The 20,291-nt window shown below is 37.9% G+C and overlaps 3 protein-coding genes across 6 annotated transcripts; 2 read left to right on the forward strand and 1 right to left on the reverse strand.

Annotated features, from left to right (window-relative positions):
• Positions 1 to 12,146: 12,146 nt before the first annotated feature.
• Positions 12,147 to 15,119, forward strand: LOC105252533 (5-methylcytosine rRNA methyltransferase NSUN4). Of its 3 annotated transcripts, none has more exons than XM_011259946.2 (9): positions 12,147 to 12,222; positions 12,519 to 12,701; positions 12,778 to 13,153; positions 13,271 to 13,453; positions 13,532 to 13,818; positions 13,899 to 14,023; positions 14,101 to 14,238; positions 14,318 to 14,468; positions 14,656 to 15,119. In XM_011259946.2, exons 2-8 carry the CDS (start codon positions 12,546 to 12,548, stop codon positions 14,457 to 14,459), a joined length of 1,407 nt encoding a protein of 468 aa, XP_011258248.1. In that variant the 5' UTR covers positions 12,147 to 12,222; positions 12,519 to 12,545; the 3' UTR covers positions 14,460 to 14,468; positions 14,656 to 15,119. The 3 variants fall into 3 exon arrangements, with proteins under 3 accessions (XP_011258248.1, XP_011258246.1, XP_011258247.1); XM_011259944.2 differs by having other exon boundaries at positions 12,154 to 12,327; XM_011259945.2 differs by having other exon boundaries at positions 12,154 to 12,327; positions 14,731 to 15,119.
• Positions 14,578 to 18,591, reverse strand: LOC105252532 (putative inorganic phosphate cotransporter). Of its 2 annotated transcripts, XM_011259942.3 has the most exons (9): positions 18,395 to 18,591; positions 16,787 to 17,028; positions 16,428 to 16,661; positions 16,230 to 16,317; positions 15,761 to 15,993; positions 15,536 to 15,676; positions 15,320 to 15,452; positions 14,877 to 15,118; positions 14,578 to 14,803 (listed from the first exon to the last, which is right to left on the reverse strand). In XM_011259942.3, exons 1-9 carry the CDS (start codon positions 18,411 to 18,413, stop codon positions 14,621 to 14,623), a joined length of 1,515 nt encoding a protein of 504 aa, XP_011258244.1. In that variant the 5' UTR covers positions 18,414 to 18,591; the 3' UTR covers positions 14,578 to 14,620. The 2 variants fall into 2 exon arrangements, with proteins under 2 accessions (XP_011258244.1, XP_019883507.1); XM_020027948.2 differs by lacking the exon at positions 18,395 to 18,591 and having other exon boundaries at positions 16,787 to 17,107.
• Positions 18,592 to 19,367: 776 nt separating this feature from the next.
• Positions 19,368 to 20,285, forward strand: LOC105252534 (sperm flagellar protein 1). The gene is made up of 3 exons (XM_020027953.2): positions 19,368 to 19,479; positions 19,549 to 19,830; positions 19,945 to 20,285. The coding sequence occupies exons 1-3, from the start codon at positions 19,368 to 19,370 to the stop codon at positions 20,232 to 20,234; spliced, it is 684 nt and encodes a 227-aa protein (XP_019883512.1). The 3' UTR covers positions 20,235 to 20,285.
• Positions 20,286 to 20,291: the final 6 nt, after the last annotated feature.

The following is a 20,291-nucleotide window of genomic DNA, read 5'->3' on the forward strand; positions in this document are numbered from 1 at the left end:
TTCGTACTTTGAAACTTGGTCTTCGCGATGATTGGCGTTTGAAAAATACGGTCGATTTACTCTGAAAGAGAATTTTTTTTAAATTAATCATTTTGATAGAGTACGTAAATGTGCAAAATGTATGCTTTCAATTCCCTACATGTTCTTGATTTTAGAGCCTTGCCGGGAGTATCGGAATTATCTTTTTATCTCGAGATCATTGACCCTCGGCTTTCGAAATTATTTGAAATAACTTTTTTTTAAATAAATAGTAAGCGAGATCTCTCGATAACGATACATCTATAAAGATAATATCTATCTAATCGAATATACATACACGCACATGAAGGTACAAAAATGCCTTATACTAGAGACACAAAATAACTAACAGATTTCTTGTTAGCACTATGTGAAAAGAAAAACAACGATGCAATTTATTTTTGAAAAATCAAATGCGTGCAAAAATCAGATTGCGAATTATCAAGATTGTGCTTTTACGAATTATTTATTAGCATCTACATTTTTAGAATCGGGCTAGCATTCACGAATCGACGACGATATGACGGACACGTGCGAATTTGCATTTACAATGAATGCAAATCGAGATTAGGTTCTCGATTAAAGATTGAATCTCGGGTCATCGAGGGTGGCGCATCTCATCACACATGATTGCAGTAAAGTGTTTTGATACATTTACGGAAAATTAACATGACAGAATCACCAAAGAATGTGGATGGGCGAACGCAAAATAGAAAATAAGTGTATGCGCATGCATAATAGAAATATGTTACTATACACACATATAGATTGTACAAAATATGGAAATAAAAATATAAGTGCTATTTTCGCTTAAAATAAAATTTTTCTTTTTTCAAACTGAGATATATAATTTAATTAACATTGATGACATCGCAAACAATTATTTAAAGAGTCCTCAAGAAAAGAAGAAAGAATTAATAGGGAGAAATACCCTCTCCCCTCGTACTCTTGTGGAAAGGCCAACAGGAGAAACGGATTGATATTAATGTTAAATGTTAATGCCATCGCATAACCGCGTTCCGCCAACAACAACCTAACGGGTGACGTCCTATATATCGAATGTCTTCTCTCTGTCTCTTCTTCCTCAATGGTCCTAATTAGTGTACACATAAGGTTTGTGTTACGACACGCCGCACCAGTGCTGTTCCAACTGGGAACCATATGCGACAGGGGAGAGGGGTTAAGTATCGTCTTAACCTCTTTACGGTGTTGTTTGAATTCTCCTCGAATCGATGTAATCCAATAGCAATCTCTCAACGACCCAGTGTCAATGACACCAATCGTGTGAGGTAATTAAATGTGAAATTCGCAAAGTTTTTACAGTTTGCTCCTTAACAATCAATCTGATAACATATAAATTATAAAAGAGATATAATCATTGTGTATTTTCTTTTCACACGCGCTTATTAGATTACTATAATACACACATATATGATTCTTAAAAAATCTGTAATATATGCCGATTTCAATTCTTCCTCTGGAACAAAAATTCCACCGTAGCAAAATACATTTGACTCGAATGAATAATTTTGGGGGGGAGAATCATTAAGAGCGAACCGTGTAAATTACTCCAATACAATATCACATATATAAATAAATATATATAGCTATCTTATCATGGTTACACCCCAAAAAGGCGTGAACGATATTCTTTTTCTCAGCTGGCTGGCAACACTCGTTAATTCCAGCTCGGCCCTTGTAAGGTCAACGTAGGGTTTTGAGGTCGAGGCAAATAGAAAGGATGAGATAGATACCGGTCCCTCGTTTCTGGCGTCGATTTGAAATGCTACGCGTTGCTTTATACCCAGATATCCGTATCCCGTCGACCGCAAAGGATATTCCGAGAAACCGCGACGGCCAAAAGGAAATGGCATGTCAGCTCTTTTTATTTCTCTTGCGAATAAATTCGGATAATCGTTACTCGATATGATCGTCGTCGCGGATGACTCACTCGGAATAAAAAAGTCAATCGTGGAAACCCTTTCAATATAAGACACAATCAAAATATTAATTACAAAAAATCAAATAAACATCTACTTTGAAATAATAAATATTGCGGAGCTTTACTACATCCTCGATACAATAAAAAAATCTCGCTGTATATTTGATACACGTGCGCGACAGGTACAGGGTAGAAAGTTAAGTCGAAGCGGCGGGAAACTGTCTCGGGAAAGAGATTCCCGCCTTACGGCTCTTCCATAAAAAGCGAGCGAGCGCGGCGGCGAGAAAGAGAGGGAGATCGCGTGGAGGCGAGTAACGGCGTGCATACCTTGCGTCGCGAGTAAGCGCGATAGCGAGGAAGGGGATGACTCTTCGAAGGGACATTGCTCCCTGGCCTGGCCTGCCCTGCTCTGCTCTGCGCTTCGCGTTCCGTGTCCAGCCAAGGATCTACACCCGTCCTTCTTTCGCGTCGTCCTGCGCATTCTCACGCGTCTTCATCGAGCGTAATACCAGCAGGTCCTTCCGGCGAGAACGCGAAAGGATGCCTGGCAAATCGCCCCACGCACTTGGATTATGTATCGATGTATTGGAAACATTAGCGTGCATCGGTGAAGTGAATCGAGATGATATTAGCGGTTGTCTATGCTCTGGGGCATGTTGATATCGAATAACTTCTTCCTCACCTGCAAATACATATCATGATATATTCTAGTTTTAATAATTTCGTATGTATCTAATGTTTAAATTTGAACGCTTGTATATATTTCAACCCTTGTTCAAATTCATAAAACATGGCAAAATTGAAACGCAATGTAACTTTTTGCACAACGTCGAGTATCGTGCTTCGTGTTGCGTGCATTTCTTGCTATTTGTATACTTCATCATGTTTCTCCCTGCCTCTTTCTGCGAAAAGACCTACGCTCCAGCGCACGCTATCAACCCACCGGGACGCCGCAGGATATTCGAAATTAACTCGCGGCCGAAAATAAACAGTCACGAGAAGAGTCGAGCCGCCGCCACCCCAACAGGTGGTTACGCTCCGCGCTCTTGCTTCAAGATAAAACTTTCCAACCCTTCTCTATCTCCTTCTTTCGGTCCCTTCATACCACCCGGACTTTCTATCCCCCTGAGCTAACTTTTAACTTTTTTTTCTTTTCCCTTACCTCAACTCCTCCTCTGCTTAGTCTACATGACCGGCCACATCTTTATTTCTGATCTCTAGGGTCAGTCGCACCCGATGACGGTTATGCCCTTTACATTACTCGGAAATCTCGTCTCTTTACATTCGTTATATATATCCATCGAGTTTGAATCTTGAATAAAAATTTATTTTTCAAGTACTCTATGTTCCCATGTTCTAGAGAAAAAATAAATTAAATTAAAACAATCGTCTTATTCCTATTACTAGAGAACAAATTTCTATAAACGAAGAAACTTAGTAATTTTTAGAAACGTAAAAAGATAAAATACAATTTTTTTTTTGATAAATTTCCACTATTCATTATGTTAATGCCGACACAAATTCTATTTACTATCTGAATCAGAATCGAGACAAATCATAATAGTATACCTTCTAATCAACTATGGGGAAATGAACTAAATCTTTATTATCATATTCGGAATGTGAGAAGAAAAGGAGAGAATCGCTGTGATTAGACGTTAACCCAGACCACTGTGGCGACTCTATTAGTCTAGCTCTAACCCCGCCGACTCTAACACAGCTTAACCCGGGGACGCCCTTATGCCCAGACATCGGCGGCGACGTCGGGGAGGCAAGAGCGCGTGATATCCCCACCATGACATCCCTCTCGTCGAGGGGTCGTTGATCCCCCAAGGACAACGACCTTGCGTCTGCGGCAACAGCAACCGTTCGAACGGTTCTGAGTTCCCGGATTCCTCGATTACCAATATCTTTCACTCCTCGCTTCCCTCGTTTTGCCCCTTACCTCCTCGACTATCGCCGCCCCCCCTCTCCTCCCCCTCTACCGCCCGTTCTCCACCTTTTCCGCCAGCGTCTCCTTTCATTCTCCTTTCCATTTTCTCTTGCGTAGTGCGAGCACCACGAGCGAGCGCATTTTTTTTTCTCTATCGGGAACTATCAATGGACGATACCGTGCTGACTGCGATCGGTGGAGAGAACTCTACGTAGGCGGTTTCTCTCAAGCGTTAACCCCGCTATAGACTGTACCGAGTACTCTGATCACTCTGAAATTTTCATTTAAATTTATTTTTACAAAATAACTCTCTTCACAATTTTGAATAATTTTTTGTAGCAAGATATTTTAAGTAAAATTTATTTCACCACTTTTTGAATATTTGAAATTTAAAATAATGTAATTTACATATTTTGTCAATTTATTAATTTTTATTTCATCTCTGTTAATTGCTATTAAAATAAAGTTTATAAGATAAATTAAATATATCAAAATTACATTACATAATAATATTTCTTTTAAACATTTTATCTTTTTGTTTAATTGATCTATAAACTTGATCATTATATAATTTACAAGTTTATTTAATTTCAAATAAGATTGTAAAAACGAGTATGATACGTTGACGACTTTTTTTCAATATATCAACCTCCTATTCGCGGCTAAGATGGGCAGGTGGCGGGCTTATGGATTTATGAGCGAGCGAGCGGCTTTCAAAATCGTAGGAGAGTATGAAAAATTCATGCAAGCCGGCATCGATATGCATGACTCGACCCCGACCCGCATAGCCTTTTCTCTTCCCGCCTCCTCCCTCTTACGCGATAGTCGCGTACATGCTCGTAAACCCCTCGTAAACTCACCGATCACAAAGTAGCGCATGAAGAAATCCTTTTTCCTTTGGTTTCTTTTTTAATTTATATATTAAGCGTTAATCTCCTGAAAGCATTATACATTTTTGTATTGCGAAAATTAAATTGTAATAGAAAGATAAGAATCCAAGAAAAGTAAAGAAATTTTCGAGCAAATGAATATGGAAAGAGATATTTTATATAAAAATATTACAAAAATATTATCAATTGTATGTTTTCTAAATACAAGTTTACTTATACATCTTGCTATTTTTAATGCTTTCAAACCATTTAATTCAAGCAAGGAATTGTTATTCATATATTCTTTTTGGCAAAAGATTTCCAAACAAAATTATAAAGTTCGCGATCATAAAGATTCCCTCTTTCAGGCAATGATTCTCCGATGAGGTCAACTACAATACCTGATGCGTTAAAACTCCTAGTTTCCTAGGTGGGTGGACTGGTGGGTGGTCAAGTGCATTAGTGTGATATATCGTATGTGTGCGTACACGTGTACGTTTTCATACGTGTGTAGCTCATATGTGTAAATCTAGTAACGCGAACGTGCACGTGTACACATAAGCGACGTATACGCACACACGCGACATATCTTCACGTGCACTAACGAACAAGCGTTGGCGTGTGGGCCTCGAGTCGGAAAGCATACGGGTGACGTAATCCTGACGAAGGGAAGGAATAACATCGGCGTTGACCTACTAAAGAGTCGACTTTTTCTCGCACGCGTTCCTTTGAACGCCCTGCCTTTTCGGTATTTCGAAAGCCTCCGCCTTAGGTCACGTTGACTTTTCGACCGGGCTTTGCTCTCAAACGAAGAGAACATGATAAAAGACATCGCGGATCGATAACGATGCCGCAGTTTTATATTTTCCATTCCTGAAAATGTCAAATGTATGTCAGTTTCTTATCGTTGTCGATACTATATATTTTTAATTAAAAACAAGACATGAGGAAAGTTTAGAGACTACAACATGATACTTTTTCTTAAGCTTTTTCTTAAATATATAGGAATTTGAGAGAAAATGGATTGTAACAAAGTAGATAAAAATTGAGAAAATCGAAACAGATAGCTAATGTTTCAAATTTATGATCGTGAAATGATGTAATATACAAATTTTAATTTCAATTTTAATTCAAATTTTCTTTTGTTAACTTTAATGGACAATGTTATATTATTAAACTCAAATTTTAAGAGAAAATTAAATTTAAATTAATTTTTTAAATGAATTTTAATATTATCGCATGCAATTGTCCTCCAGCAAAAAATTATTAAAATTCTCAATCATTGGAAATGCAAATGTCACTGACATAGTACAATATACTAACACAGCATAATATAATAGTTTCGGACATGCTATAATAGTTGCGGAAGAGAGCGGACGAACAAATAACCAGCCGTGCGACAAGTGCTCGTGGCGCTGAAATACCAAAGTAGGTCCCACAGGTTTCTCTCCATGGACCACCCTACCGTCACGCTGTGGTGACTTTTGACGCGTGAATACGCCCTTTGTTCATATTCCCCTCCTCTTCTCTTTTCCCCGCGCCATTCTTCTTTTCATCCCTCTATGGGACGTCAGGTAGACAGGTAACGCAGTCGATTTCATCTTGATTCAAAGGGAGCGACCCTCCAGACACCTAAGGATTATCAGGATTACTCAGATTAATCGAATCTATTGGCAACGTTTATCTCTGCAAACCGCATTTACATTGCAAAGGAGTACGACAATAAGATATAACTATACAAAAAATTATGTAGAGAGGGAGAAAATATGACATAGTAGTAAATTATGACTATCTTTTCATAGACTTAGATTTAAAGAATTTTTTATAAAAAAATCTCACTACCGCGATTGTAAATTTGTTAAATTTATTTCAGAGAACAAAAACACATTGAAAAGGTTCCACATGTTTAATTATGGAAATTTATCGTATCATACTTTTAATGTCTTTGTAAATCAGGATTTGTGAGACCACTGGATATTCATCAAATTGCGCTCGTGCAAATTTGCTAAAGGAGCGCACGTTCATTATTCGCTATCCGGTTCTATTCGGTTTCAGTCCATCACAAAGCCGCCCAGCTTTTCTCCCGCTCGGACCAATCAGATGCCCACCCGCTACGCGGCTCAATGTTTAGGGTGGTTGCAACAGGTTGCTCCAGCTGCCGGTGCTTCTATGGTGTTGTTTTGATTTTACCGAATAATAGAGGGAATCTCTTCTAATTATATGGATTCTTTCTTTTAAAAAGAAAAAAAAGGAAAGAGCGCAAAAGCCAAAAATGATTGAATCCGATTTCGAATTATTTTCTAATCATATGTCAATCTTATATGTTTTCTTCGCGACAATATAATGAAATTTATTTACTCTTTTATTTTATATTTAACACAATATTTAATTGTGCATATAATAAATTTTTTATGTAACTTGTACATACATTTTTCGGGAGAAATTCAATAAATGTAGATAAGATTTCTTCGAGAAGTAAAAAAGAAGCGATAAAAAGCTTTGCTGCTGAAATTCTCGTCATCGTACGTGAATCTATATGTCTTTTTTTTTATCTCCATTATCACTTTTAGTGCGCTGAAAAAATAAAGATAATTTTGCTGGAGAGGCGGGTTCTTCTAGCATAATAGTAAAATGTAACAAGAGATAAATGTACATAGAAAAAACTTGTAAGAGTGCCACGTATTTCGTATCGTTCTCGCTTTTTCTGATTCTCGAAGAAGCTAAAGTATCGGAAACGATACCTCGCAAGGTGCAACCCTACGCTCAAAGTGCCCGTAAAATGCCGAGAAGAACGAAAGGTAGACACGCGGTGGACATGGTCTGACGTAATGCAGTGTGGGAGCGCCACAGGGTCAACGTCCTCTTTCTCAACAATCATTATTCCTAGCAACCCTATCCGGATGGGGGCAATCGCCCCGTCGAAAGTCGGCTTGACTTTTGTGGAGGAATCTTAATACGGGCTCATTTATTACGATCTAATTAGATAAAAGATGGAAGAAAAGGAGCGAAAAATAAGATCAACAAGGAGAGAATGTCGAAGACAGACTAAAATGAAAAAGATTTATTAATATCGTAATAAAAGCCAATGAAAATCTAAGCGTTATTAATTGCTAAAGAAAACGGTTTTCTCATTAATCTTCTTCTTGCGACTTAAATTGAGAAGTGAAGTTGTTAATTATTACGAGAGTATACTAAATTGTCTTTTCATTTTTGCATATTGGGGCAGTATCCCGAAGTAAAATAAACAGTGTCGCAAGAGATATCAAAATTTCGTTGAACCCCATTCCACTCGTTAAGGATCGAAGAGCTGACTGAGCTCTCTCGGATGATACCGTTAAACTGACTTCCGTCTGACCACCTACCTACCTACCTACCTACTTTCGTCCTCGTATATCGTCGAGAAGAGACAGAGAGACAAGCGAGAGAGGTAGCTCCGGGTATTTGAAAATCGAGAAACGGTCAAGGAAAATATATATTTACCCGAAAAAATGATTAAACAAGATTACTTTCGCTTAAATAATAATAACGTATCAACTTGTGTTGTGCTTTCAGTAGTGAAGCAATAAAGTATCATTTTTCCCTTTACTCGGTTATTTGAGAAAGTAAGAGTTAATTCTTCTTAACGAAATATCTGAAATTTTAAGAGATTGTTAATTTTACAAGATTACTGATTGAAATCGTATAATTGATACGAATAAAGTATATACAAAATTGATACAAATTGATACGAATAAAGTATATACAAAATTTTAATAAAAATACTCGAGAGAGACTAATATATCTCGTATACACCAAGCTTTCTTTGTATAAATAATGAAAGGATTATTAATTTAGCAAATTTTATCATTTATATTCTTCAAGTTGAGAATGATCCAAGTCTGAACAATCCCGAAGAGAGACAGAGATGGATGAGCGCAAAGAGAAAAGAAAGAGAGGGAGAGAGAGAGAGAGAGTCAGACATGTGGAACGGGTCACACCCTCCGGATCGCATTATTGTCGGCTCTGTATGTACACGTACGCACGTGACTCGCGTCCAGGGTCGACACAAGTGGGTTGGTGCGCTCGAGCGCGGTCGTTAGTGTCGTCCTCGTCGTGAATACCCCCCTGCTCGTTCAACGACCCCGACGACGACACGTTCGACGACGTCGATGTACATATGTACGCACTCTCGGCTCCGCGCGCACGTGACGTGCCCAGGATATCGGGCCGACAAACGGTAAATAAGGGATCCAGCGGACTGTCCTTTCGCCGAAAGCTTTTCTCCCGACGATCCAAAGGAATCGATCCATCTATTGTCGACGCCTTTGAAATCGGAGCGACTTGGCGCGTGGAGAGTATTCCCGCTCCGAGCGTGAAAAGCCTCGATTTTTGGGATCACAGAGGATAACCCCTTCGGTCGCTTTGTACATATACATGTATTCCTTCGGCTAGATACCGTTATTCAAAGTAGAATGACAATTCTTCACGAGGCGATGTATTTCCTGCAGAAAATATTATTCGCAATGTTCTTCCATCTCCACCTAAAATTATACACGTATGTAAAAAAATTTCTCGCTTATAGTAGTCTTTAAGTTTTATAAATTTGCCATTATACACATATACATACATGCTTTTGCCAACAAATTATCATGATTCTATTTTTCATTTTCCACGCACCGATCGATTAGATTCGCTACAGCGTTTGGAATTGCATCGCGAACGAGGTGCCATCGCAAGTAATGAGACAGACGGAGATCAAAGGTCACGAGCGACAGGAAGCGGTATTGTTCGCCGGATGTCGCAACTTCCGAGTCCTTTGGCCCTGGACGTCCCGCCCCGCGTGCATACGCGTGCGTACTCGATCTGAATCGTGCAAACTTGAACGATTCAGACGATTTTCCATTATAAAGTTAGGTCAAGTGACCGAGAAAACCAATGTCGTTCGTTAAATGTATGCGATAATTCCTCTCAACGATAAAAATATTAATTCTTTCCAGCCTTGAAACAGTTTTAATTCTAAAATATACGCTTTGAAAATATTTCAAAAGGTGCTCGATATTTTTTTTTTTTCGATCAAGTTTCATCTCTCAAATCGCGGCTAAAGAAATCGACGTTGAAGAAGGCTTGGGTCGCGCACCCGCGAGTACGAGATCCCTCGAATCGAAAATCGGCTCGAGTTGTTCACGAGTGATGTACAAGTAGCGAGCGCGCCCCATCGCGCCCTCCTCGAGCGAGAGGGCGGTAGAAAAAGGAAAAGATAGGAGGGCAGGGAAAGGGGAAGGAGAGGACGGCAAAGATAGACGGATAAGTACAGAGAGGAAAAGAGGGAGAGGTAATGATCGAGCGAGAGGGAACGGACGAGAAGTCGTAGAATGAGGAAGAGAAAGATGGAGGGAGCAAGAGGGAATCCAGAGAGAGAGAGAGAGAGAGGGGGAGAGAGAGAGAAAGAGAGAAACGTGTCGAGAGCGAGAAGAAAAGAGTCGCAGAGCGAGATGGAGTCGCGACGCGCGATCGACGAGGGAGGGAACGCGAGAGCGCGAGAGAAAGAGAAAGAGAGAGAGAAAGGGAGGGTATAGTCGTCGTGAGCTCCTTACAGTGCATTGCCTTTACGAACCCCCCGAGTCCCGTCACATCCCGTGCCCTCCCTCCTGTCTCTCTCTCCCTCGACAAATCGCGTACGACGTGCCTCTCATGAAGAGATCCACGAAACCAGCTTCGTCGAGCGATTCGGGTCGTCGAGACTCATCGAAAAGGAGGGAAGAGGGGCGAGGGAAAGGTTCAGGGAAGTCACACGTCTCGTGTGTCGACGGGGTGCGGTATTATTACGGATGCGTGTATCGGTATCGACGATAGAGAGAGGTTTTCCTCCTCAAAAGACAGATAATGACATTCTCCTTTTGGCCCTCCCATTGTCGGTTAATCTAGTACGAGACTTTCACCGAGTTGGCCGCGTAAAGATTCGAGGGTTACAGGGTTATCGGCTCGGTCGAGCGAGATGATCCATCGCGAGATCGCCCATAATCTCCTAAGATATTTGAAAAGCCGCATATATTGACGAAGCACTCTACAATCCGAGACTGACTCTTGGTCCATGAACCGTGATTACACCGCCGATACATTTTATATGACGCTGGCGTGGCACGAACCCCTATACCTTTGTTATTACGATTCCCTAGAGATCTTGTCGGCGTACAAAGAATTTTGGATCTCGCGATGGTGTTTCGACAAAGCACCCGCGTCTAAAATAGGCATTCGCTACACAGCGGGCAGCGGGCAGGGACTTTCGAAACAGCCACGTTTCACATGCCGCGCGCCTCGCGCCCGCCTCCGCGCTTGGAGGGAGACTCGGATGTGCCTCCCCCCGCGCACCCCCACCTGCTCGGCTCCTTCCCCTCCTTGCTCCGCTTGCTCGCGAACCATGTCGCGACAAATACGTCGTTTCCTCGTTGCCTCCACATCGTCCTCCTCTACATCATCGTCGTTGTCGTCGGCATCCTCGTCGCGATAACGCGCGATGGATGGCAAAATGATGTATATCTACCTGTTTGGTTTCCTGGCTTCGTCCATGGCGAGCATCGCATACGATGAAAGTCCATTTGGAAGGAACGGCGAGGTGACAGCGAGAAGAGAGAGGGGGGGGAAAAGTTCCTGTAATAGAAACTCGAGTCATTCCCGCTATTTATAGCCTTTTAAAGGTATAACTGATAAGGGAAGACTCTAGGCGCGCGTTTGTAAGGGGACGCGGTCGTAAGGAGACGGCGATTGGGAAATTGAATTGTCTCGCGGCACACACAAGTGTGAATGACCCGATCGAATTAGAAACGGAGCGTTTGCTCGTGCAACGGCTCCTTGGGAAACAACCACCTTGTCTCCCGCCTTGCCCCCTTTCCTGCCCCTTGATCCCCTTCTAACCGCTGGCAGCTAGTGGAATATTACGGATCTAACATCGGGGGGAGCAATTAAAGAGGACGCATACGAATAGATCGAATGATATAAATCGTCGATCGCTCCTGCTGTTATAATCGTAACGCATCGCGCGCGCAATCAAAAGGATAAACAAAAATGATGCGATAGTACAAGTACAGGTACAGGTAGTACCGTAACTCTTCTCGTGGAGAGGGAGAGAGAGATTCGCTCGCTCGCCTCTTTACCTGTGTGCCCCCGCGCGATTCACGCCCTTTTCTTCCTGTATTTCATCGTCTCTCGCTCCTCCGCTAACGGTGAATCGCAAACCGCGTACGCGCCGAGAAAAGCCGAGAATAACTTGGAGTCAATATGGCGCCGATGGCGTCATCTACGAGCACTCGTTTGACTCGAGCCGCGATTGACCGGAGACCCTCGGCCATCTAGCGGCGCCGCGCGGTATTAATCGAGGCGCCATCTAACGGCGAGCGGTGGAATATCTATCCGAGATCAGTTGACAAGATGTAACCTCAACAGCGAGATTCGCCGCGGATTTCAATAGGACTACGACACGCGAGGTGAATTTATACCACGCGAGAATGGCACGCTTGTTTAATAGATTAACAATTCGCGAGATTGCAAAATCGCAAGTTGTCAGATATAAACATAAAGCGGATCATTGGGTAAATACTTGTTTACACTATGCACTGTAGCAGCTTTTATGATATCATTTGTCATTATTTCTTTACTTTTCTTTCATAATTGTTTATACGAGTTTTACTCTGTAATCTTTTTGCAATTAAATCGTTTTGTTTTTTATATAAGAATAAATGTTTACATTTTAACATTTATTTAATTTTCATTCTTTGTTTAGTCTGTGGTTAGGAAGAAAAAAACGCACATGGACAAGGCTTTGAAACATTTCGATGAATTTTATGGTAATGTTTATGGAAAATCATGGGAAGATATAAGAACTGCGCTATTGATGGAAACGCACAAGTATATGGCTGTTGTAAATAGCTTTAGCGATTTAGACAGAGTAAAATCAGAGATGGAGGTACGTACAGTATACATATATAATGATACATTATTTAATATGTTAAAATTGCAAATATATACATTATTATTTCTAGAATCAAGGTGCCATGAACCTAAGAGCAATTTACGAAACTTATAAGGAAGATTTTGATGCACAATTATCCGAATCTAATAAAAAGAAGAGAAAAAAAGAGCTAGCAAGAAATCAGGAAACAGAATCTGCAATTAGTGATGCTCAGATATCAGCGATACAATCGCACTATCCGACGGATTATACATCGCCGCCTGTGTCTTTAAGTACAATGAATGATGATGAAGATATAGTGATGGAAAGTCAAGGGCAACAGCCTGTAGCAATGAAATCTATCGAATCAAATTTGAATGAAATATCAGTGGATGAAAATCGAATTATACATCCTAATGCTGGTTTGAGTGGACTATATGAATTTGTACCAGCCACAAAAATTAAAGGTAATTTATATATCATTTATTATTCGGAAAATAAATCATAGAAGAAATTAATTTAAGATAATTGAAAATGTCTTTTTTTATGTGTGATTTAATGCAAACTTGTTCTTCATTTTCTAGGTATGGAAGATTGGGTATTAGAGTCACAACACTATGGCTATTATAAAGAAGGCGCGGATTTTTCCGTAAAAATCGAGAAGGAAATAATGTTAACATTTCCACAATATCTCAACATCTATACATTTGAGGAAAACAACGATAGTAAATTTTCATATCCAAAGAAAGGATCCACGGGAGTCTTAGGTTAGTCTCTTTATTTAAGTTAGTCTCTTATTAGAATAATTTCATTATTGACATAAAGATGCTGATATTATTATGCAGATTATTATCTTCTTGATGGTGCTTCTGTATTGCCGGTGTTGGCCTTGGACTTGCAGCCTGGCGATGCTATGCTAGACATGTGCGCAGCACCAGGGGGAAAGACTCTAAGTGCTCTTCAAACACTCCTACCACATACAATAGTTGCTAATGATGTTTCCCAGTCGAGAGTAAAAAAGATCCACAATGTCATAGATCAATTTGTAGCTGATATTGGCCAATGGCAAGATAGACTACATGTGACGGGACGAGATGCGAGATACATTGATGACAAAGATTTATATAACAAAGTGATAAACTATTGTAATAAACACAAAAGATTTATAATAGAATTTTTAGAAATTTTTTCAATAATTCTTTTCTTCTGCAGATCTTGGTGGATGTACCATGTACCACAGACAGACATGTCTTACATTCGGACAATAACAATATCTTTAAACCACAGAGAATTCGAGAGAGATTACAAATACCAGAATTGCAAGCCGCTATTCTAACGTGTGTATAGAAATTAAACTTTGATGTTTTCTTTCAAAGACGCATTATTTTTTTTCATTAGATTATTCATATTACAGTAACGCTTTAAAAATAATATCGGTTGGTGGAACAGTCGTGTACTCTACCTGTTCCCTGAGTCCTATTCAAAACGACGGCGTCGTAGGTATGGCGTTAAAAAAGGCCTGGGAAGACACCAACTCTATTATGGTCATAAAGTAAGCATTTTTTGCATGTATACAATAAATTTTATTTTATTACAATTTTATATTAATAAAGTTCTCTTTCTTGGAGCAGAGATATGAAAGAAGCATTAATGCCATTGAGATGCCTTTTCAAATTTCGTGATTTTGCATTAAAATATGGCCATATTGCCATTCCAACACTCGCTAACAATTGGGGTCCCATGTATTTTTGTAAAATAGTGCGGATACGATAGTAACATAAGGTGAGTGCATGTAAAAGTAATTCGAGATATAATATTATAGATATTATTATTATATAACAAATAAATATTATTTTATAATAATTAAATTTTAATTTTATTTGCAAAATAAATATTAATAAAATAAATTAAGATATAGCGCATAATGTAAGATTTTAAGAACTGTATTTCGCGTTATTTTCTCTTAAAGGTAATGTTTGATCGCTCGTTTCATCAGACGTTTTAATTTTGTTCCATGGTTGCTCGTTGCCGCTCCCAAAAATAGTATAAACCAGTATCTCGATTATATATAAAATGATCGTTACGAGGAATACAATTCTCCATGCCTCTATGGTTTGCTGTAAAAATAAAATGAAGATATAATCACTTTCACTCTGTGGATTTAGATATTGTTTTTATATTATTACTTACATTTCCGTGAGTTAATTTTCCTACAAATACCGGTACAACGAAACCGGGTATAGTGGCGACAAAATTTGTCATCGCCATCAGACTGCCAGCAAAGTTGGGCGCGATATCTATGTGATTTGCCAAGAAGCCGCAGTACATTCCGCCGATGCAGGCCACTGCGATTGTCATCAACAAAACTACTATCATACGATTGCACCCGACATATGACACTTGTATCAAACAGACCATGGGTACGAGAGACGCTGAAATAGTTTGTGTAATTATAAAATTACATATAATTAGACAATATACTATGTACAATATATTTAATTAAAACAAATCCACACAAAATGGATTGCTATAGACATTGCAAAAATTCATGTTTATATATTGTATACATATAAATTGTTTGATTAATACAAAGTTAATTTTTTTTTAAATTTAATTTTTGATGTTAAACTTACCAAAAAGAGTACCGATTTTTCTAGATACCGTCACTGAGATCAATCCTCTTTCCTGCAGGATGGCTAATGTTTTACTAAGAATCATAGTGAAGAGCCACATGCATAAAAATGGAATGGATGATAATCCTGCATTCTGACAAATAAATAAATAAACTTGTAAAGACATATAAATTAGATCATATATTGTCACATCAAGCCTTAGAACAGTTTCCTTACCGAGCTCATATCATATTTCAAGATTTGATTCATAAATGTGGGCAGTTCAATAAGTAGCATATACCAGCCGAAATTGCTACAAAAATGGGCAATCAGAATCGCTATGAACGGTTTGGAACGAAACACTTGTTTCCATGGAATCTAACAACAAGAATTGCGGTTGCATGAATGTATTTAAAAAATATAGAAAAGTTGTTGGAGATATAATAATTAATTTCCCAGTACAGTTTTGGGAACATCCTCCTTGCTGTGTCCGCCCAAAGATGCGACGATATAATTTCTCTCTCGTTGACTGATGAATCTCGTCTGTTTTTCCGGGGAATCAGCTATCATCAGCCACCAAGCAATACACCAAATCAGACAAAGCACACCTTCCACATAAAAAATGGATTCCCAACCAAGATTTGCGGCCAACAGACCGCTTAACAAGATGGAAATCACGGTACCAAGTGCCGTCCCTAAAATATAACTTTATCGACTTGATCTTTTTCTTCTTAGATTAAAATTTGCAACGCATCCGAAAAATTCCAGGAATCTAATGTATTATGATTTTTAGATTCCAAATTAAAAGCAAGTTTAGATTAGCATTACAATTTTTATCATATGATTACAAATCTCGAACTAATCGATGAAAAATTATCATGGCAATATTATACGAGATATCCTGGAATTTTGTGATTTGTTTTTTTTTTACCTGCATATACAATCGAAGCAATGACGCTTCTTTCATTCGGCGGTGCCCATTTGGCGATCATAACATGCATAGCGGGAAACGATACACCCTATAATTCAAATGATTTAAGGTTGTCAATTATATCCAAATAGTCAATTATAGTCAATTATGTCCAATTTAGAAACTGATCTATTAATATAAATTTATGATGTTACTAACTCCGCCGATCCCCTGCAGAAATCTCATTGTTATAAAGAGCGAATAGTGAATACGTGCGGCGATGGGCGTCAATATGGAAGCTATGAGATTTAACAGGACCGATCCATTCATTACCCATTTAGCTGACCAGAGCTCAGCTAATCTTCCACCGGGCAACATAGACACTATATAGCCCCAGAAATAAGAAGATAGGATGAAACCCTGAATAAGCTCATTCCATACAAATGGGCCATTCTGAAAAAAAAATGCGGTAATGATATGATATTTCTTTTATTTTCAAATATTAAGTTTTCTCTTCTGGATGTAAGAATTACGTATGCACTTGTATCAATTTTAATTCTTATGTAAAATATTGTCACCTCGCTTGTGATCTTTGTAACATTTGAGACGTCTTCAAACTGGCAAATATTCGCGCTCGTTGTCGTAATATTATCAGTTTCTGAATTCTGTGAAGTAGATAATTTGACAGCAGTATGATTCACCATAGCGACAATCGCCACACTGACATTGACTTTAAAACCATAAAGAATGGCGAGGCCAATGGATCCCATTATAGCCATTAAATATCGAATTGGAAATCGCACTCCATTTTTTCTTGTGGCTAGAAATAAATAATAATAATACATGGCAGAAAAAAGGATGTAATTGATAAGAAGCAATTAGTTTTATCGCAATCTCTCTTATATTTTTTACATTAAATATTTTGCTCCAAACTTTAGATTTATATTGGAATTTTTATTTTTCATTATATATCATGTATATTTTACATGCATATTTTACAAGACAAAAAATTAAGTAACATCCAGTAACTTTATTTATATTATTTAATTTATATTGTATATATATATATATATATATATATATATATATATATATGTATATATACACGCGTGCAATTATTTCTTAATTGTGGCGACATGTAAATTAGAACAATTACATGAATCGTGCTTTGCTTTGAATACGTAGCTTTTTAATTTTTATTTTTTACGAAAAGAATACAAGATAAATGAGACATTTACTGTCTGTCTAAAATCAGGCCATTTCATTTTTTGAAATATCACGTCAGAATTATAACATATGATTTGATGAGAGATTGCTCGAATTGATATGCATATTTTTATTCGCAATACAATTCGCAAACAATATTCACAGTAAAGAAAAGAATTTTAAGAATCACTTTTTTTAATTTTTCACATCGTAAAGGGAATGTTTTCTTGTTTTCAAATTGTTTTTCTATCTAACTTAACGCGAAATCGATTTGCGTACGAAGGCGTACCCAAAAGATTATTTTAAGAACGAGAACAGACGAAGTGATGAGTGAGCTAACATGTGAGTTGCCGCTTCGTGCGAAATGTCATCCTAATGCATATCGCAATATTACATCTTGAGTTAATTTGTACATTATTTCGCATTTTTAATTATATATTTTGTAAATCTTTATTATCGATAAATTTTTATTAGTGATATATAATTGCGAAATTTCGTATGTGAATGATAAGCAACTTGCATAGCATTGCATCATTAAAACGACATGTGACAAGATACAATGATAGGTATCGCAAATCAATTATAAGGAAATTGAATAAAATTCTTGATAACATCTCCCCCCTTTGAAAAAATCGATATGGAGTGTAGAGGACACGCCAAGGTCGCGGAAAGTGTTTTTGGAACTTGAGTTATTTTTTGTTCTTTTTTTAAGAAAATTAAATGAAAATAATCTACCTGTTGAAAAATTAATATAAATGTTAATTAATTAATAAAAGTGTTAGATAATATAAAGAAATAACAAGAACATTTATATATAGCATACATTTTAAAAAAATAAATAGTTATATTTTTTTAAGTAAAACTTTATTATCTATTTTCCCGTTTAATGATATTTTACACTTTTAAATTATATATCTGTAGAGAATCTAAGTTCTCTTTCTTTAATTTTCTTAAAAATTGATGAAAAAAGTATTACTTACTGTTAGGATTGTTTTCCATCGTATTGACGAAATATCTTTAAAGATGCTTTTTAAAAATACTCGCAGATTTTACTGCAGATTACTCGGCGATAAAAAATTGCACGATCGAATTTATAATTGTTTTTCAATATTTTCTGTAATTTTTTATTAATATTTTCTCCTCAATTTACATTACTGTAAATTTTTCTTTCTCGAGTGAATTACATTTGATGGCCACCTGATGCTTTGCTTCCAACTCGTCACGAGAGCTATGTGTCACTGACGTAAAACGAGGAGAAACCCAAAGTTCTTGAAGCGACTCTGGAGGGATGTGAAGCGTGCGCCTCTTCTAGCGTAAGCACGTACGCAAGTGGATGCGTGTGTGCGTACATGCGTGAAAGCAATGGACCGCACATGCACGTGTCAGTGATCATGCCTTCGACTTCAGTTTCGGTCACTGACACAATGAGAAAGAGGCGAGGAGTGATGCAATTCACCTGCAATTTTCCTTAAAGTGCTCATCTGTACTTTCAAAAAAATTCAATTCAAATAAAAGTCACGTTATTTTATTAATGTTTTATAGATAAAATAATTGATAATAGTTATATAAAAATATATTTTATCAATTAAAAAACAATGCTCAATTATCTATAAATGATACAACTCATTCAACTTTTCAAAAATTTCATACATGAAAATCTAAGTTTCATCTTTATTCAATATTTCGTGAATTGTAGCTACTTTTGGCCCACTCTGTTATTTGATTTGTAAGTCGCTCTCAATAATGAATGCAAACAAAATTGTTTATTCGAGTAATCTTGAAGCTAGGCTCAAATGAACATTGAGCGAGTTTGCTCGGTACTTGATAGGAAACAAGATGTCAACCGCATTTACAAATTTCTGATATACAAAATAGACTTTTTTCTTTCTTCCTCTCTCTTTCGTAATTTTTCATGATTCTCGCACTCTTCTTAGTGTGCGAGTCACAATAAATATGAACGCGAATTCGAAAATTAGTGATCAGCTCGACGAGATTTATGACTGGATCGACCAAATCAAGTTTTCCAGGCCCAAAAAAAATATAGCCAGAGATTTTTCCGATGGCGGTAAAAGATGCGCATCTCACTGATTTTTGCAAAAACATAAAAAAATTAACGCGAGACATAAAATTTTAGTGTTGATGGCAGAGCTATTGAAACGTTATTATCCTAAGCACGTAGACGTGCACAATTATGTTGCCGGTAACAGCATTGCGAGAAAAATCGATAATTGGTGCACGCTTAATCGCAAGGTGCTATCGAAACTTGACATGAGATTGGGAAAAGAAGCGATCAATCAACTGGCCAATTCCCAATCAGGCAGTATTGAGAAAGTTCTCGCTGATTTAAGAGCCAAAATTTTGAAAGACTGCAACGCCGACAGGGAGTCCTTGTACTCTGGCCATGAAGATAGCGAAGGTGCCCTTATTTAATTATATAATAAATTATTCTTTCCTTTTCAGTTTTTCTAAACTTTTTAACTTTTTTTACTCCCTATAATTTACTGGCTCATCCCATGTATGCACAATTTAGAAATGGTAAAGTCGGTACTAAATCCCGATGAAATAGCAAACAAAACTGTCCCCCGACACGTCTTTATTCGCCTGAAACAAGAGCTACAAGAGAAAAATGACACAATCTCCACATTACAGCAAAAAATCTCGCATCTGGAAAACATAATGAGATTGAAAGATCAGAGGATCGATGATCTCACAGTGCAGATCACAAGGCTGCCGATCGAGAGAAATGTTGCTACTTTGCGTCCTCATATTATTGGCAGTGGAATCTCGAAACTACATACTTCTTCCAAGTTGTCCCAATAGATCTTGTGAGAGATGCCATGATTGTACATTGCATATGCAACCCACAATGTAACTCGC

This window comes from Camponotus floridanus, unplaced genomic scaffold, assembly GCF_003227725.1.
Source record: "Camponotus floridanus strain SB8 unplaced genomic scaffold, Cflo_v7.5 scaffold131, whole genome shotgun sequence".
NCBI classification, from domain to species: Eukaryota; Metazoa; Arthropoda; class Insecta; order Hymenoptera; family Formicidae; genus Camponotus; species Camponotus floridanus.

What these genes read in the sequence shown, in the direction of transcription:
- LOC105252533 (XM_011259944.2), top strand. Translation starts at nt 12,244, where the DNA reads ATGGCACGCTTGTTTAATAGATTAACAATTCGCGAGATTGCAAAATCG. An exon ending in GAGTAAAATCAGAGATGGAG is followed by an intron (nt 12,702 to 12,777) that starts GTACGTACAGTA and finishes TATTATTTCTAG; the next exon opens with AATCAAGGTGCCATGAACCT. An exon ending in AGGATCCACGGGAGTCTTAG is followed by an intron (nt 13,454 to 13,531) that starts GTTAGTCTCTTT and finishes ATTATTATGCAG; the next exon opens with ATTATTATCTTCTTGATGGT.
- LOC105252532 (XM_020027948.2), bottom strand. Translation starts at nt 17,053, where the DNA reads ATGTATTATTATTATTTATTTCTAGCCACAAGAAAAAATGGAGTGCGA. An exon ending in AGGAGGATGTTCCCAAAACT is followed by an intron (nt 15,677 to 15,760) that starts GTACTGGGAAAT and finishes TCTTGTTGTTAG; the next exon opens with ATTCCATGGAAACAAGTGTT. An exon ending in AAAAATCGGTACTCTTTTTG is followed by an intron (nt 15,119 to 15,319) that starts GTAAGTTTAACA and finishes AAACTATTTCAG; the next exon opens with CGTCTCTCGTACCCATGGTC.
- LOC105252534 (XM_020027953.2), top strand. Translation starts at nt 19,368, where the DNA reads ATGAACGCGAATTCGAAAATTAGTGATCAGCTCGACGAGATTTATGAC. An exon ending in CAGAGATTTTTCCGATGGCG is followed by an intron (nt 19,480 to 19,548) that starts GTAAAAGATGCG and finishes ATAAAATTTTAG; the next exon opens with TGTTGATGGCAGAGCTATTG. An exon ending in TGGCCATGAAGATAGCGAAG is followed by an intron (nt 19,831 to 19,944) that starts GTGCCCTTATTT and finishes TGCACAATTTAG; the next exon opens with AAATGGTAAAGTCGGTACTA.